The sequence below is a fragment of the Kwoniella shivajii genome, chromosome 8 (genome assembly GCF_035658355.1).
Source record: "Kwoniella shivajii chromosome 8, complete sequence".
NCBI lineage: Eukaryota > Fungi > Basidiomycota > Tremellomycetes > Tremellales > Cryptococcaceae > Kwoniella > Kwoniella shivajii.
Genome location: NC_085915.1, coordinates 935,617 through 948,315, shown reverse-complemented (window position 1 = coordinate 948,315; position 12,699 = coordinate 935,617). Strand labels below are relative to the sequence as shown.

Sequence of the window (12,699 nt, the reverse complement as noted above, 5' to 3'; positions counted from 1 at the left end):
CCGGACCTTCAGACCCCGACAGACAATCCATAACAGTTGTATGCACTATTTTGGACTTTGGATTATCATCTAACACCTATCTCCATTTGACGAGTATATTAGAAGCGCACCACTCTCAAGCGAAGACAAGTGCACAATGTCGTCAGCACCATTCAAAGAAGGTAAACTTATTACTAGAGATTTCTTCTCCTTCTTGCATCAAGCTGATATCTTATCCGTTCCAGATGCTCTCAATCGCTTTCGAATTACTCATTCCGATAGGGATCTCAAGCCATTGATAAGGCGATTACACCGATTACCACTTTTGTCAGCATCACAAGGCGATGGCGATCCAGAATCTGAGCCTGAGAAAGATTTGGTCAGGATGGAGTTGCTGAAATGGAGAGCAGGGATAGAAAGGGTTCTAGGTTCAATAAGTAATTTAGAAAGACAGACGGAAGCGTATAAACGACAAAGTCAAGAGACAGGTGAGTCGATTCAGCTCGCTGACATCTGTATCCATGGAGTTTAGCGGTCAAAGTCATAAGCTGATATCGATGAAATGATAAGTGAGCCGGACTGAGCAACTACGAAATGCTTTAGCAAGGGAGAAAGAGGAATTAGGGAAGAAGAGAAAATTGAGAGAACATCAAGTCAAATGTGATGAAGTAGCTAAAAGGATAAATGCCCGGGGAAAAACAAGAGCTGAACTTGATGAGTGAGTTAACCTGACCATTGTCTACTCTTGGACTACACAGAATATAAGGCTTACGTTCTACGCTTATACTTAGACAAATATCGAGTCTCTCGACTTCATTGGAAGATCATCAAGCTTCTCACGCGTTGTACCTGCAAACCACTCAAGCTAGACTAGATACGTTCAGTCAAATAACAAGATTGATTGAAGAATGTCGATCATTGAAACTTCCCATAGATCCTTCGAGTTCAATGGAAGAAGTGTCCGTTGAAAAGATGGAAGTTGATAAACCAATAGAAGCGATAAACCCAAATCCAAATGGCTCAGGATCAAAGTTGAATCTTTCAGCACTGGAATTTCAACCGACACCCACAATTTCAACTATACCGCCACCTTTTTCCGGTCCAACGACGAACAAGTCTGCTCAGGGAAATAGATCATCTGCTCCACCTCAGTCTTCTCAAAATACCTTAAAACCACCTTCATCTGGCCATCTCTTGCCCTCTAGACCAAATGCCAATAGATCGCCGTCGGGATCAGCACCCAATTCGAGTCCAAGCCCCAATTCAGCATCAGTCCCGCCGATAAGACAGGGTTCGACTGGATTACCCAATCGTCCATCTGCATTGAGGAGTTCTACCACACCTGCCTTACATGGAACAGGCTCGTTAGAGGATGGTGAAGTAGGCCCGGAAGAAGGTGAAGTCACACCTGAAGATAGTAGAAAGAGAGCAAGGGGAAATGACAGTGCTAATTCGAGAAATACAAGGAGTAGAGCCAAGTAATCGGTGCTTGTCGCTTTGAAGTGAGATGGGTGACTTCTGACTTCTGAAGTCACTGCCATGTACATATATATCTTGATCCTGTACCGTATTGATAGCATCCTCCTTGATTCGAACGCCTTCGTCGTTTCTCTTCGGGCGCAGTTGGGAAGAAAGTCTGCTCAGTCTGTCTTCATTGATTGGACGCAGGAGCTATTCCAAGGTCTGCTCTATAAGCTGTCAGAAAGCAAAATCAATACGGTGCCCCGGATGATAAACCCAAAGTGCACGTCGCGTTTGTTGTTGATGATATTCTGAAAAATCAGAACGAGCTCCAGGTTATACGCATTTCCTTCATCATATATATCAATCTATTACTGGCAAAGACTGCGTCAACGCGATAATGTCCATAACGGATCCAAATCGACCTTCCTACTCTAATCTTGAAAGAGAAAAGCCGACACCTGCAGAAGTAACGTTACAAATCAATCCATCTACAAAACGTAGATTATTGATCACACTTTCGTTCCCACTTTTATTCTTATTGGCAATACCATTTTGGTGGTATGTAACGTCGATAGAAAGGCTACCGTTGCCTGTATCTCGCATAGATACATTATCGAACATTACTGTAAGTTCAACATACAATACCCACAGTTTCTCATCCTTTAGCTGCTTTCGACTGAGAGGTTAAATGAGCTAAATCATAAACGTAGATACCCGAAGTGAGGGGTAAGATTCTAGTCACGGCTGATTCAGATGCTTTTCCTACTCCACCACCTGGAAGAGCAGTCTTCGAAACTAAAGTGATATTGGAAGCTTTGGGTAGAGAAGTTGTTAAAGGAGTAGACGGGATATATGAAAGAAGTAGACCGCAGAAGAAAAGGAATTGGGATCTGATATACGACGACAATAAAGGTGAGTGAACCCATTCTCGTATTTGGTCAAAGTGGAAAATATAGGATGTTCAAGCTTAGCGGAATCAAGGGTTGTAATCCGACGCTGAACACCCATTTGATGGAACAGAAAATCCAACTCCTTTCAAAGTCCATTTAAGAAGATTCGAACATGCAAATACTTCATTTCCATTGGAGCCATATGTTCAACCTTTTGAAAAAGGTTTAATGACCAGTGGGATAACAGAAGGTACCTTGGTGATCCCTGTACATCCGAAGCAGATTTCTGATAGGTTTCTCAAACGTGAGCCGTCTTTGTTCCTCATTCTTTTTCTGCTTTTCATCATTCGGAATGGAAGAGAACGGGTTTACCGTCGCTTTGCGTCACGAAGACCAAGAACCTTCTTGGAGAGGATTGTTGCTGATTATAAATTTATGCCACAGAACATTATAAGATCGCTTTGATCAATTCACTTTTATCACTGTATCCCGCTCAACCACCTATGATACCATTGCGGTCACTGAAGTATTCGCCTAATATAACGTTAAGCTTTGTATTGCTCAATGAGGATTCGAGTCAAGGAAGTTATGCTAGAAGCTGGAGTATCGAAAGTGCCATTCAAGGTAAGTCGTTGACAGTAGATTTCACGACTATACCCACGTCCGCCTTGACGTTTCTAAGACTAATATATCAATACAGACCATTTTATACCTCAACTCGAGCCATTGAAGGACATATTCAACTTTACGATCGAATCGCAAATCTTGTATCACGCGCCTTTGACCTTTTCACCTACATTAGGCGAACCCTCTTCAGAAAAGTGTGACAGCGCTCGGATCGATGCAGCACTAGAAGGCGCTAAAAGAGGGGACGAGATGGATGAGGCAATAGCTATAGACTTGATACAAGAATCTAGACAACAGGCTTGGTGGGTTGGTGAAGAAGATATGAAAGTTTTCGTTAATTCTGAAAGATGGTCTTTGGGTAGGTCCAGCATAATAGACCGCCTTATATCATCACACTTCTATGGAAACACCCAACTACTCGATGACATTTCATTGTCCAAGAACAGATTTGACTAACGTATATTTGGTTAGATTCCGGAAGCACCAATAACCCAGTTTTAAGATTCCTGTTGTATATACCGAAAGAGGCGCATAGACCAATGAAATTGGCTACAGAAGGTAAGTCGACGCCTGGTCCCTTCCTTGTTTTCAGGACTGCAGGCTGAACAAATTTGTTCATAGATTCAGCACAATCTTTCTTACTCCCTCAATTCGGTTCAGTTCACATACTTAATCCCCCCTCCTTATCCTTGACTCAAACTTCAACATATCACCTCTCATCTTCAACATTGAAAGGATCATTCCATCTATTCACGCAGCACTTGTATTCTTTACTTGCTCTACCTGTATTGTACGATCCAGGTAAAATACATCATCCACCTTCTCCTTCACCGCTCTTACCTCCTTCAGACATGTGGCAAGGCATAACCCCTTGGCAAGTAAACCAGGTCCTCCTGAGTAGAGGTAAGGAGAATTCAGAGGAAGCAATAAAAACTTTAATTGGAATAAAGAGACTAGTAAGAAAAATCAAGGAAATGAAAATTGGTAAAGGTGTTAGAGATAAAGTGCTAGGTAGTGTAGAAAGGTTAGAACAGGTATGCTCTAACAAATCTTCGACTTCTTCTCGATGCTTGCACTCGACATTCCTCCACCTGATTGCCGTTCAACGATCCCGTGGCAACAAGCTTACGTATATGTCCTAGATGTCCGAAAACCGATCTGCCTTGGAGAACTTCATATCATCAAGAGATGCAGTTACATTGGCTAATGAAGCTTTCTTTGATCCGTCAATGATGGGTTTGCTGTATTTCGTGAGTGTAATTTCACATTTCATCCAGTTTTTGGTACTCCTTGTTCCGGACAACACATACCTCGTTCAAGCTGTAGCCGCTTGGGTACTGGATAGTCAGTTTATGGAGGGTGTAAGCTTACACATAGCTTATACGTAGCCCGATGAGCACAAATTCGCTGTATACACTCCGCTTTTTGCACCTGTGGCTGTCCCTTTGTTACTTGGACTACTGAAGGAGCTACTATCGTGGCGCAAGAGGAAAAGGGCCGCTGCAGGACCTGCACCGGTGCTAACCGCAACCGCAACCGTAGTAGAAGAGTCACAAGAACAAGGGATGGTCGTTCAGGAGCTGGTGAATGATCAGTCCTTAATCAGTGAGATCGAGCAGAGGGACGATAGCCAAACTTCAGTAGCGACGGGAGAGGAAGTGTTGGGAGCAAGAGAACTGAGATCAAGAATAAAGAAATGAAGCACGATCATGCATTACCGCCAGTTGGCAATTCCGCACTCGTTCATCAGTCTTTTCACTCAAGAGCGACGTAAAGCACGTCGCTAACCACGTCTGCGACAACCCTACGAGTAATATGCCTTCTCATTTGCATGATGAAAAACGTCAATTGTGAATGGTTAGAGATTTTAACCATAGAATGCCACAAAGTAATCTGAAATGACGTCACACCGTACCATTATCTTGTCCCATCTCATTCTCGATCACTAATTCTATCAAAGCTGAATATATATATCTCTTTCTCCACTACATATACACCTGGTCAACCATCATATAATATACCTACAAGATGTCCTTATCAGGATCAACAGCAGAAGGTGCGTGTGTATCTTTACTCACTGAATGTTAAAAGTTTGAACTGAACAGTATTTCCTTTAGATACCAATAAAACCAACGATGCTGGTTTAATGCATAATGATGTCAAAGGTCCTGAGCCTACTGTGTAAGTGTCAAAGTCTTAAGTCTCAAGCGAGGCTCTAGCTGACGAAAGGTCTGCTGTATCATCAACAGTGAAAATCCCGGAGGTGTAAGTCTCATATTGCTCCATATCAGTATCTGTTTTGGGTACAGCGGTACTGAAGCGATTTATCATGATAGGTCTTCCCACAAGTAGGAAGCACACCCGCCGAACCTGGAACCATGCCTGGATCAGGTGCACCAGATCATCATGGCGATGTAAGGGGTGTATTCGGTAACGTGAGTTTTTATAGTCTTTAGTTTTCAAAACCCGTGTTTCCTCATTCTGGACATCCTTAACTGACTTTATTGATATGGTAATTAGCCTCAGCAATTCAATGATACGTTCAGAGACCTCTCAACCGCATTCACAGACGCAATTAACAAGGTCAAAGATGAATCCGGATCAGGTATAGGTTCAGTCGGTAAAACACTTATTGATAAACTTGAATCGATGAGAGATGAAATTGACGGTTGGAGAATGGGTAAAGGTTTACCTGAAGTGGAAGAACAAGGTGGTGAAAGGAATGATAGTGTTGAAAGAGCAAAAGGTGATGGAGGTGGTTTATACGCTGATTAGAGTAAATTGAAATGGACTACAGGGGGAAAGAAAAGCAATGAGGTGAGCAAATCCGTATAAAGGGATCTAAGATATATATCATGATGGAAGTTGACTGTCCCTGAGACTTGATAGGAGGTTGTACATTAAAAAGAACTTGGTTTATGCATGAACAAAGATACTTTGAAATTCATCATTACCAAGTCGATAATCCTCGAAAAGTCATCTCAGCATGTCTCACTGACATGTCTCAGATTACTTTATATCTCATGGAGCAAAATATGGCTAATCGGTATTGTTACCACATCAAAGCCTATGAAGGAGTTAGATGCAATTTCAGATAGGTCAGAAGTGGAAGCAGGCAGACAGAGAATCTCGATTGGGCTTACTGGAAATGACAGGTTTGATCGACATTTAAGCTGTCTCACATTACCTTTTTTTCAAATTTGAATTGATGAAAAGGTATGTAGATTGACTCACAAACATTCAATATTAGACGTATTTTCAATCATCCGGTACGTTTTGTTTTTTGCCCCATATAAACTCAAACAATGAATTGATATACTCTCTAGCCCAGATTCCAATTCCGCCCATTCAGCTAACCAGCTTTATTTTCCCAAGTACTAATTTGATATGCATTGCCTATCATGGAATTTGATAGAATGGTATGCATTACCCCTTTGCACCGTTCGAGGTATTCCGTTTCTCTTCCCTTGGTTCTCTTCCTCTTTCCTATCCCAATCTTCTGTTGTCTGTTTCCTTTTACCATTTTCAAAACAGCTTTGTAGGTCTAATTCTTCTAACATTTCTCGCTGGTCGATCTTCACATTCTCTTCGACACCTCCGAACCAAACATAAAACGACTTTAGCGAGACTAACAGTATTCAACCTACTGGCTTGAAGCGACCACCTTGATAGCAAAAGGGCAAATTGGTAAGGCTTTTAGTCGTCATTTCATCTAATATGCTGATGAATGTGACCTGACAGCCCGCATAGAATATCTACTATAATGTACCTTTCAACGGTATCAACGCTCTTTCTATTTTTACCTCTCCTGATATCCGCCAGCTCGATTGGATCATTGACTATCACACGACCATTATCACAACAATACCCACCTGTCGGACGAGTGGATCAATCGTTCACATGGACATTCTCCAACGAGACGTTTTCACCTTCAAATGACTTGACTTACACGGCATTCAATTTACCTTCATGGCTTTCTTTTCAAGGTAGTACATGTACATTCACAGGTAAACCAACTTCCGATGACATTGGTAATAATCGTTTAGTACAGATTACAGCTACTACGATAGATGGTCAATCTACAATATCAGATTATATAGATCTATTGGTATCTGAACATGAAAATAAAATACAAATAGGACATGCAATTTCAGATCAATTATTTGGAAACAACACAAGTACAAGTTCAACTCCTTCCAAAATCGCCTCCGCCTATCCATATAACAATGTATCACCTTATTATCCAGGTGTGAGAGTACCACCTAATTGGTCATTTTCACTTGGATTTACGCCGTCAACATTTACTGCTCCCACTCGAGTATTCTACTCTGCTTCTTTGATCGATGGATCTCCATTACCAGATTGGTTGGTATTCAATAATCAGACAGTCACTTTTGATGGTGTCTCTCCTCCCGATTCAAATGGTCAAATATATCGGATAATCCTTTCAGGTTCAGACACATTTGATTACTCGGATATACAACAAAGTTTCACTGTAGTCATCTCATCTCATGATATCCAACAGACCACAAATATGGTTATCAACATGACCATAGGTTACAATGGTGAAGTCGGACTCAAAAATATCCTCAAGAATAGTTTGACTCTAAATGGACAACAAAGTTTTGACATAAGTGAATTGTCAAATATTCAAGTGGATACTACTGGTAATGGCTGGTTGACCTATCATTCAGCCAACATGAGTATAAGTGGTACTCCATCCTCCAATCAACAAAGTATAGCATTACCGATAAGCATAACGGATAAATATGATGATATCCTCAATACAACAATACAAGTGGCTCTCTTCCCTTCGGTATTCAAAGATGATAAACCGGATCCAATGATAATCGAGGTTGGTAAATTGAATAATATTTCCCTTACTCAATTTCTCAGTAATTCGACTTTGGATAATATCAATATCACAACTACGTTTGATCCTAAAGATGCTGGATCATGGCTTTCTTTATCTCCCGATCAGAAATCTTTGTCAGGTATACCGCCTGATGATACATCTTATGATTCGGTTTCGGCAATGCTACACGCTCAGGATTTGACGACCAACGCATACTCAAAATCGGTTTTGACCTTTTCGTTGTTTTCCAATGATACTTGGATTTCTCATACGCACCCTCATCAGCATTCTCACGGTTTATCAAAGGGTACTCAAGTGGCTATTGGGATAGTTTGTTCTCTGGTTGGAGCTCTACTTCTTGGTTTCCTACTCTTACAATGTCGACGAAGAAGAGCTTCTTCAGCCTTGGCGAGAGGTATGGAAGATGGTCAATATACGACTTCGCCAATACCTGAAGAAGGTAAATGGTCATATGAAGCTGCCGAGACTCCTGCATTGGAATACGTCGAGAAGATGGGTGGTGATCCAGCTACTGCACAAATGTTAGTTCTCGGTCGGATCGACGGTGGATCTTCAGAGACTGTGGTCAACACCGTTCCTCACCTACGCAGCGCAAGCGGTGCATCATCAACTTCAAACAAGGTAAAGAAATCATTCCTTTCTAATCCATTCGCAAAAGGAAATAAAAGGATCTTACCTAAAATCAGTAATCCAATTATAATGCCTTCATTAAGTAATGCGGCATTCCAAGCTCAACTTGCCGCGGCAGTAGATAAAGCTGGAATCGTTGATAGATCCCAGACGACATATTCCACTTCAACCCAATCAGATCACAATGACCATGAGCAAGATCATGATCGTTCTCAATCAGAGAGTGAATTCACAGCTACGCCATCATACATATCAGCAAGTCAAATTGATCGATCCTCAAACAATGGATCTAAATTATCACAAAGATCAGATATGACAGGTGATCAGTCTTTATTATCAATTGATCGATCCACTACATTGACCGATGATTCAAAGTTCAATGGTGGGAATACCACTAGAAGTGGTCAATCTTCAAGAGCAAGTTGGGAATCCGAACCACCTTTCATATGGACGACAGGTGATACACCTCATAACAATCAAGATGGTAATTCAAGTTTCAGAAGTTCATCAAGAAGTTCCTCAAGAACAAATGAAACTAGAAACTCAATTTTATCAACAACAATTGATCCTAATGCACCTACACAAAGATCAGATTTCAAGATTACGAATATCCCAATAATACATTCATCAAAATCGTTGAATAAAAATGTTCTTATGACAAGATCCAATTCACCCATTGATTCATTGAATGATAACGAAGGAATAAGTATTGATAACATTCATTTCCCAACGGATTCAGATTTAGCTCATACCGAAACTTCTTCATTATCGGGAGATGATCCAAATTCAGGTGTCATTATACAAACTGCTTCAAGAGTTGATGCTAGACGTACATTGGATTCACCAGCAGCAGCAAGTTTAGCTAGTAGTCATACTGAAAGAGGTGCGCCTAGTCCGGTAATGACCACACATTCGAGGTTGGTCAGTTTTGGTAAACAAAGAAATGTTCAAGTGGAGCAAGGTAAAGGAAGTATGAGTCATTCAGCTGTAATAGAAGCAGGAAGTATAGGTTTAGGTATTGGAATTGGAATTAGCCATGTAGTTGCAAATGCCAATGGAGCTTCGCACAACCAGACTCCACCTACAATAATAAGAAAACTTCATACACCTAGTCCACCACCTGAAAGTCCATTACCTCAACCACCTATAAAAGCAATCACTAGACCTAGACAATCAGGTAGTTCATCATCTTCAAGATCACCTACTCCACCAACAAGTTTACCTTCTTTACCTGCCTTACCAACTTTACCATCAACGACGTCTACTGCATCTAAAAAATCAAAACCTAGATCTGCATCACCTTTGGCAAGTCCACAGAGAATATTGCTGGGTGTTTTAGAACCTTTCCATTTTTATCCACCTTTATCAATCTCACCATCAAACTCGACTTCAACCACAGCTTCTTCGATACGTAGTGGAGATGTAGAATATTTGGCATTTGTGGAGAAGAAGTCAACTAGTCAAAGGAAATCAACTGAATTGGTGGATTTACCAGATTGGCTCCATTTCGAAGACGGTGAACTTTGGGGTGTACCCAAACAACAAGATAGGGGCGAAGTCGATATTAGGATTATAGAGAAACGGGGTGAAACTGAAAGAGTTGTAGGAAGATTTTCTTTAGAGGTGAGTCAACTCTCTTTGGTCAAAATTTCAGAGACGACAATGCAATGGCTGATTTTACGACGATCCGGTATAGGTTGTTGGACGATAAACTCAGTGGGGGGGTGGTCAAGAAGTCAGGAATTAGAGTAATATCGACATCATTGTCAATTCTGGCTTGGATTCAGGTTTTCGATTTCGATTTCTTATGCTTTTTTACTATGTCAGATATACAATTTATACTAGATGGTTTAGTCGTGAAGCAGACATACAGACAAGGTTGGTCAATAAATGAAAATAACACAAAGATATACAGATGCATACCATTGTTATTTGGAGATGAGATATATATATATAAACTTTCTGCTTGGAAAAAAAGGATGTGACTAGGTAATGCGTTGTTCGCTCCTCATCTACAACATCCTCATCTGTTGCGTGTACACAAGTGCACGGGTGGGGATATTGATTTGTTGATGATAAGGGGCGGATTCCAGTATCCAAGTATTACCAAGGAAGTGAAGTTTGCTTTAATTTAGGCTTTTTAGTTGACTCGACTCCCGTAGATCAAGGAAGAAGGTCTTGAGTAAAGGCCCATGAAGAATTCGGTGGATTGATGAGAGAGAATGATGTATATGATCTGAGTGTGTGGTTTGTGGTATACTCACTCGGGAGAACGTTATTGAGTTGCATGATGTTTCATTTATGATCTGTTGGATTAGTACGATTGTTTACTCCCGTTCATACTCATTCTCTGAATCTCTTAGACTCCGATATGGAGATCTTCGTCAAACTCAGATAAACAGTAGTACAGGTAGATGTAAGAAAAGGTTATGCATGTCAAGTGAACATAGAGGAAAGACAAAAGAAAAGAAAATAATGTAATCTTTCACTTCCCCACTCTCTAATTCGACATTGAAAAGTCGATTAAAAAAGAGATGACAAAGGAGGAAATGAAAGATTTACCAATCAAGGATTTTATTATTGGCCCATTCAGGAATCGTTTTTCGCGGTGGTGAAGCGAGTACGAGCAGATGGAGCCGTTGGTATTTGTGTTTGTGTTTCTTCGGTGGAGAGTGAAATAAGGGATGGAAAGAGAGAGAAGAAAGGAGGAAAGGTGATATAAACGAGAGAAGTAGCATGATGAGAAAAGCAAATGGAGCACGATAGCACGACACTGAGCTCAGCACATCCTTGCCACATCTCATATTGCACGTAGCAAGAGTAATGGCAGATCACACTTGAACGACTCGATCAAAGCGTATCGAATAGAAATCGCACAAGACAATGAAAAAGAAGTAGACTCAACAGAACGAGCGCGATGTTGTGTTTGGTCAAACCAGAATTCGCCTTCCCTCTCAGCCCACACTGTGTTGTTTGTATTCACAAGGTTGTATCTTATTGAGCATCCCAAGAAGCTGGATGGATATTTGATGCAGAGGTACAGATGAAGATGCAATTGAAGCGAGAAAAGAAAGAAAGAATCAGAAGAGATGTAATATTGAGCATTCATAAAAATTGTTTCGACGTATTGCGAAACTTTCGGGATGAATTGATTGAAATCGATTATTATTATTATCATTAATTATTTGGATATTTCATTTATTATCAGAGCAAAACACAATTCCAATTTAAATTCGGAAGACCGAACTAAGAATATATTCGGAATTGAACAAACACACCACATGATGTGATCACACCTCATAATTCCACGTCATACAGGCTAGCATCGGCGTACACCGCCTTTCATCCCCACACGCACTCACTTGCGACGTCGCATTCGGTGAGGCGAAATCACGCCTTCTCTTCTTTTGATCGTGCTTTCAGTCTGAGGACCGCATGGAGTATAACGGGGAAAGCTCAGGGGAATGGCGTGTATCATTGTATATCAACATAGATCGACCATCATGCGTTCCGTTTCAGAACATCACGGGGACTGGTGACATCCGGGCGAGAGGAAAGGGGCAGTATGTTATGATAAGAATGACACCTTCTTACGTGCTCACCCATAAACGTCCGAATGGTTTTATGGGTTTTTATCAAAAGCCAAGAAGGACTACAGTCCTTGATTAGGAATCTTGTATTAGCACATGTAATCTCTTCCTACAAAGGAAAGATCCCGAAATTGCGTGAACAATTGAATATCTGGAATAGTTGGCCTACAGTGACAAGGTGACACGGTAATCGCCGACAAGCCCCGGGATTAATCACGCGACACAAAGAACCCCTGAGATCACCCGACACGATCCTAACAGCTCATTAGAAATGATTTTGTAATGGGATGAATAGAAGGGAGTATGAGTAATCACTTCGTTGATAACAGGATCCTGTCTCATCGTTCACGTAAAGAAAAAACCATAACTGATTAGTTTAGTAAAATAAGGAGGACCCTTTTCTTTCTCATTGCTCTACGACTAATTACTCACACCATCTTGCGTCTTGGTCATTCCATCTTGACCATTGTATCACGAAAATCACTTCTTTAGCGCAGACAAAGAAGGCTAGTCTTGTACGATAACGCTTTCTCACTGAAGAACCAAAAGAAAAAAAGAAAAAAAAAGACCAATCTCACGACATCAACACGACACTTGCCACTCAACGTTCAACCTCCTTGTCTTACCTATCCACTACCGCTAA

At 41.0% G+C, this 12,699-nt stretch overlaps 4 protein-coding genes across 4 annotated transcripts; all 4 read left to right on the top strand.

The window, feature by feature from the left end:
• Positions 1-136: 136 nt before the first annotated feature.
• IL334_006101 (uncharacterized protein) lies at positions 137-1,461 on the top strand (the record flags this gene model as incomplete). Its single annotated transcript, XM_062937805.1, has 4 exons — positions 137-161; positions 225-467; positions 550-697; positions 771-1,461. The coding sequence occupies 4 exons, from the start codon at positions 137-139 to the stop codon at positions 1,459-1,461; spliced, it is 1,107 nt and encodes a 368-aa protein (XP_062793856.1).
• A 379-nt stretch (positions 1,462-1,840) lies between these two features.
• On the top strand, positions 1,841-4,660 carry IL334_006100 (uncharacterized protein; the record flags this gene model as incomplete). The annotated part of the gene is made up of 9 exons (XM_062937804.1): positions 1,841-2,068; positions 2,154-2,355; positions 2,464-2,637; positions 2,778-2,957; positions 3,034-3,318; positions 3,432-3,518; positions 3,582-3,994; positions 4,103-4,210; positions 4,349-4,660. The coding sequence occupies 9 exons, from the start codon at positions 1,841-1,843 to the stop codon at positions 4,658-4,660; spliced, it is 1,989 nt and encodes a 662-aa protein (XP_062793855.1).
• Positions 4,661-4,988: 328 nt separating this feature from the next.
• IL334_006099 (uncharacterized protein) lies at positions 4,989-5,735 on the top strand (the record flags this gene model as incomplete). The annotated part of the gene is made up of 5 exons (XM_062937803.1): positions 4,989-5,016; positions 5,078-5,141; positions 5,210-5,225; positions 5,297-5,395; positions 5,481-5,735. The coding sequence occupies 5 exons, from the start codon at positions 4,989-4,991 to the stop codon at positions 5,733-5,735; spliced, it is 462 nt and encodes a 153-aa protein (XP_062793854.1).
• Positions 5,736-6,723: 988 nt separating this feature from the next.
• IL334_006098 (uncharacterized protein) lies at positions 6,724-10,177 on the top strand (the record flags this gene model as incomplete). Its single annotated transcript, XM_062937802.1, has 2 exons — positions 6,724-10,089; positions 10,163-10,177. The coding sequence occupies 2 exons, from the start codon at positions 6,724-6,726 to the stop codon at positions 10,175-10,177; spliced, it is 3,381 nt and encodes a 1,126-aa protein (XP_062793853.1).
• Between the last annotated feature and the right edge of the window lie 2,522 nt (positions 10,178-12,699).